Below are 5,528 nucleotides of genomic sequence, written 5' to 3'. Positions count from 1 at the left end.
AGGGTTTTACATAGTATCATACGTTAGGGTTAACAGAGTAATTTTACTTTTTTTAAACCTTTTTTGGACTAGCGAGTAAATAACTTCTCCCGCTGGACTAGGCATTAACTCGGGTCCGATTTAGTGGACTAAACAGCAAAGTACTCAATTACAATTACAATTTCATATAAAAGAAATAAAATCCATGGATTTATCCGCATTCAACCCGCCGACCCGCGTGTGATGGACTGGACGTGGATGCAAATCTCCGAACTGTTAAATGGGCTTTAAAGCTGATTGTCAGTCAAGTTGGGTTAACAACAACTAAAAAGTCGGAAAAAAATAGTCCAGTCGGACGTGTGGCTTGTCGCTCATTACAGTTAACGACACAACAAACGGAATGGGGAGGTTCTGAAGAATAATCTACCCTTGTGGTGGCTTTCTGTATAGAATGTTCAGTTGGGGGTTTAAATCGAAAATACGCTTCTATTTTGGATGAGCAGTTCGTTTATCTTTTTTTTTTTTTTTTTCGTACACAGTCATGAGCAGTTCAATTATCAAACACTGGGATTTGGTCACGCTGCTTCTTCTTCAGAAACAATAAGCCAAACCCTAATAAGTCCCTTCCCTCTTTCTCAAGAAATCCAAAATATCCATCTTCTTATATGAAGACTATGGTGTTATCTTCTTCTTCTTTTAACTCCTCTACCATTTTAGAACGACCTCTCAAGTTCGCAGTACTTGGTGCTGGTTTTGCTGGATTATCTGTGGTTTGGAATCTTTTACAGGTTTAGTTTAATCCCTCTCTCATTCATCATCATCTGTAAAGATTTCCTTCAACTCTTATTTACTTCTGCATAAAGAAGATTAAAAATTGAAAACTGACTGTTATTGAATTTTCCCAATTAAAGATTGATAGAACGACCTATTTAGTTTTGAGGTGCGTGCAACTTGAGGCTATGTGGTACTTCCCTTTTTTGGGGCACTGGCATCAATGGCGTAGAAATATACATTGAATTATGTTCGTCTACCTTTTATATGATTGAAATGAACCTTCAGCAACGCAATGAGATCGCTTTTGACACTCCTGTCAGCGAGGTTTACAAAATGAAGCTGTGGCAGTTTCGTCAAAGAATAGTCCTCCAGTTCATGATCATAATGTAATCAGACTGTGTAGAGGACCCAGTCATGAAAGCTTTATAGTTTTGTTTTCTATATTCTTCCTTTCGTGTAGATGGTTCTAGGTGAACCCGGAACCCCTTTAACCCAAATATAGACCTCCAGATTACTGGTAAAGTGATCCTAACAGTATAGCGAGAGCAGGAAACTGGATTCATTTTTTTCTGGTCCAGTGCAGTGACCATTGTGCAAATCGTTGAACAACCAAATTTAGAATTTACATATGTAGTTTTTTTTAGCTATTTTGGAGAACAAATATTAGCTGTGGAAGTGCAAGATGAAATTCCTATATTTTCACATTGTTTTTCATGTTTTGCTTTAGCTATGGGGACTCACCGGTATCTTCAATTGAATTGTGTATCTGCAGCATACTTCTAAGGACTCGCGTATATGCATTGATATCTACGATGAAACCGGCATTGGAGGTGGTGCTTCTGGGATTTCCGGAGGACTTCTTCATCCTTATTCCCCTAAAGGTTCTGGTTTCTTCCTTGTGTAGCTCCTGGCGTAACCTAATTTGTCCACATGCTTTACCGTCTATCCTCCACTTCTAAAGATGAAATAATCTCTTTGAAAAGGGAGGTTTGGTTTTATGAAAAGTACGCTTTAGTTAAGTTGCCAACTATAGTTCTTCAGTTTGTTGCAGCTAAGCTTCTATGGAAAGGCGCAGAGTGCTGGAAAGAGTCTTTAGATTTGTTAAACATTGCTGAGAGGGCTAATACTTCGAAGGATCCCAGCATTGAAACACAAAATTTGGTTTGGAGAAGGTTTGCTTTTATTTGGTTTCTTCTGTAGTATAGCGTCTATATGGATTCTAGTCCGGCTTAGAATTTTTTCACCTATAAATGTCTGTATGCGCAGGCTAGTATGTCAGTGTCTAGTAACTCCTAACTCCTAAGAAATTGCCGAAGTTTATTTTGTAGGAGTTTGAAAGGTTACAATTTATTGAAATGGGGAAATTTTCCAATAAAGATGTTTTACAATTATATGACACATGTTGGCTAACCCACTAAAGTGTCCTTAAAGATGCCAGACTTCGAGCCTCCAAAGTATAAAACGACTGTACCTCAATAATTATATTGTTTACATTCTTTAACTTACCCAAAAGCCTTACCAATTCCTTGTCATTAGCACCCAATATAATGCATATGGAGCGAAGCCCAAATGCCTGCCTTTCCTTTTTCCCATTGTGACCTCATGGTTATTTTGAGTTGCCAAAGTTCCATATACCCAAAAAGACTTAAACCCTTCAGAAAATACTTCCAGACTTCAGCTACTAGTGACAGGGAAAACAAGGTGTTTTATTAACTCTTCATGAACCGTAAACGTATAGTGTGTGTAAACATAAGTGAGACCCCTGCTTTTCATGTTATTACCGGTAAGCAGATCTCTCATGAGTATGGATTAAACAAAAAGGACAGGTTAGCTAAAATTCTCTTCTCCATATCGAATTTGATGAGGACACGGTTGCCTCTTATCTGCAGGGCCATTAATACCATTGAGTTATTGACTAGCTTACAGTTTCTTCTTTCCACCTATAAGTTCGCTTTGAGCTAATTGTTTTCTTTCTTTTCAACTAATTAGTAATTATAATAAAACTAATTGCTGCTCGAAAGTACAGATGTCCGTTGTTACAAGCTTCTAAGTTGATTAGTTCCTTAAGAAATCTAAAAATTGTTAGAGGGGGAATTGTTGTAAAAGTGCTCAAATGGCAATTGAGAAACAGAAATTTGTTTCATTCAACCTTCAGGCAAAAATGATTGTAACTAAAAATAGCGAATACTTAGTAAGGCTCGAATTTTGAGCTCTGTATAGGTTTCGTATATTGAGTCATAGAAATAACAAACAGTTCCGAGTTTACTTATTTATTAATTTGGAGATCCTTCTATGGCGTCAATCTAATATTTAACTTTTTCGAGTAACTACAGTAATCTTTCATCATTTATGGATCCTAGACTCGTAGTGAATTACTTCTTTTTGTTTTGTTGAAATGACTTAGCTGTTGAACTTGAATTGTATTTCTTATTGTTTTGTTGAAATGATATGGTGTACTTACAGGGGAATCTTGAGACCGGTAATAAACACAAAGAAAATGGATATATTGAAAGAGGCAGATCTGTAAGAAAGAATAATAAAAATGGTTGTCATTTTGAAACTTTGATGTTACTCTGATCTTACTTTGAATTTTCTTTCTTGTCGTGTGATTAGAATTCCCAGAACTTCCTTGAGAGTTGCAGATTACTTTCCATAGATAAATATGGTGCACAAAAACTTGTACCTGACATATGTGTGCCTTTGGATTCTGCCATCTATATGCCTCAAGCTGTTAATGTCCATCCACCGCGATATCTTCAGGTTGGGACTAAAAAATCAAATTGAGTACTTCAACTTCTTTTATTTTCCTTCCGGTCTTTAAGAACTTACTATCAGCACATCTCACCAATTCTTTGTATGTTTATAGGCACTATTCACAGCTTGTAAAAACCTAGTGAATGATTTGGCTGCGTTGGGCTATGACACAAAAGAGATAAACTTGCTCCAAAAGTCTGTTCATTCACTCCTCGAACTATCAGGTGAAAGAAATAATTTGATAAACTTGCTCCAAAAGTCTTAAGATATAATAATTTTCAGGTCTTTATTGGGTGAAAAAAGTTGCAAAATTATAGAAATGATAGTGATTGTGTCGCAAAATTTTACGATTGCTAGTGATTGTGTCGTAAAATTTTATGATGGTATTGATTGCGTCTGTAATTTTCAGGCATGTTAATTACTCTGTGTGCGGATGGTAAAATTGAATTTAGTTGACCTAGCAATGGATAATAGTTTATTGATGGGGAGTGATTTCACTGTAGCAAACAGGGGAATACGACGCAGTGATTGTGTGTCTAGGTGCTAAAGCAGACATGGTTCAAGAACTTTCTGGAAGGATCCCTTTGAGGACATGCAGGGGTGTAGTCGCTCACCTTGAGTTGCCTCATGATGTCATGGGGTATGATTTTTGTTTTTTTTCAATTTATATGTATGTTTATTTTATTTACTTCTGATAAAGTTTCCTTAAAATCAGTGATTTACTGTTCTATGCCTCAGGAAAGAATATGGAGATCACAGCCCGTCTATCTTATCAGATGCATGGCTAGCAATCCAAGGTCCACGAAAGTTCACTGTCTAGCTAGTAGTTCCGGTTACTTCTCACTAAGCAAGGTTCAAGACCTCATGGACATCATTGCCTAAATGGTATTTTCCGTACTCTGATTTTTCGTTTTTTACCGATATTTCATTCATGTGGGGGATTGTTGGAGAAAATGAGTTATTTAATAAACGATGTTTTGGTCTTGGTGTGGTTTGATCTCATGACCTAAGGGTCTAAGGATACTCACTCATTTTTGAGTGAATGAAATGGAACCTTTAGTCCCACATTGTGGAAAACTAAAGAGGTGCTCCACTATATTACCATGTTCTCATGGATATGTTGTAAAACAATGTGGGTGGAGCGAGTGGGGCGAAAAATACATGTTTCGACCCATGCCCATGCGCGTGTACCAAGCACCAAGTCCGTGTATTTTTTGCAAGTTTTTAACTTGATAAATAATTTATTTAAGAGTTTTATTTATGAAAAAAATTCTTTTTATGTGTTTAATTGTTTTACAAGAAACAAAACTCGTTTTTAACTGATGTATTTGATGAATTGTACGAGACCAGACATTGCTTATGTTGTGAGTAGGTTAAGCAGGTATACTTGTAATCCAAGGCAGAAACATTGGGATGCACTTAATAGAGTGCTAAAGTACTTGAAGTACACAATGACCTTTTGTTTGAATTACGAAGGGTATCCGGCCGTTCTTGAGAGATTTTGCGATGCAAACTGGATAGCAGACTCAGAGGAGTCTAAGTCTACGAGTGGATATGTATTCACTCTAGCAGGTGCGTCTGTATCTTGGAAGAGTTCCAAACAGACATGTATAGCTCGCTCAACTATGGAGTCGGAGTTTATTGCGTTAGATAAAGCAGGAGAGGAGGCCGAATGGCTAAGAAACTTTTTAGAAGATATTCCTCTCTGGCATAGGCCTGTGCCAGCTATATCTATACATTGTGACAGCAAATCTGCAATAGGTAGAGCTAAGAACAATGGAAAGTCTATACATATGCGTAGAAGACATGATTCTTTGAAATTACTAATCTCCATAGGCGTTATTTCCATAGATTGGACAAGGTCCAAGGAGAATATCACGGACCCTTTGACGAAAGGTTTTCCCAAGGAGATAGTTAGTAAAGCATCGAAGGGGATGGGGCTTAGGCTCAAATAATTAAACTTACCATGAAGGATACTCAACCTTGCTGACTGGAGATTCCAATAACAAGGTTTCGAATGA

General features: G+C 37.1%; 1 protein-coding gene across 4 annotated transcripts; it reads left to right on the top strand.

Moving 5' to 3' along the window:
• Positions 1-529: 529 nt before the first annotated feature.
• Positions 530-4,440, top strand: LOC113302301. Of its 4 annotated transcripts, none has more exons than XR_003336739.1 (8): positions 530-767; positions 1,526-1,634; positions 1,805-1,925; positions 3,217-3,268; positions 3,367-3,513; positions 3,620-3,731; positions 4,011-4,147; positions 4,246-4,440. XR_003336739.1 is itself a non-coding variant. In XM_026551207.1 (8 exons), the coding sequence occupies exons 1-8, from the start codon at positions 645-647 to the stop codon at positions 4,325-4,327; spliced, it is 876 nt and encodes a 291-aa protein (XP_026406992.1). In that variant the 5' UTR covers positions 530-644; the 3' UTR covers positions 4,328-4,439. The 4 variants fall into 4 exon arrangements, 3 of the variants coding, with proteins under 3 accessions (XP_026406992.1, XP_026406993.1, XP_026406994.1); XM_026551207.1 differs by having other exon boundaries at positions 4,018-4,147; positions 4,246-4,439; XM_026551208.1 differs by having other exon boundaries at positions 1,795-1,925; positions 4,018-4,147; positions 4,246-4,439.
• The last annotated feature ends 1,088 nt before the right edge of the window (positions 4,441-5,528 follow it).

The sequence above is a fragment of the Papaver somniferum genome, chromosome 8, assembly GCF_003573695.1.
Source record: "Papaver somniferum cultivar HN1 chromosome 8, ASM357369v1, whole genome shotgun sequence".
NCBI lineage: Eukaryota > Viridiplantae > Streptophyta > Magnoliopsida > Ranunculales > Papaveraceae > Papaver > Papaver somniferum.
The sequence above is the reverse complement of the archived record's forward strand: the minus strand, read 5'-3'. Positions and strand labels throughout refer to the sequence as shown.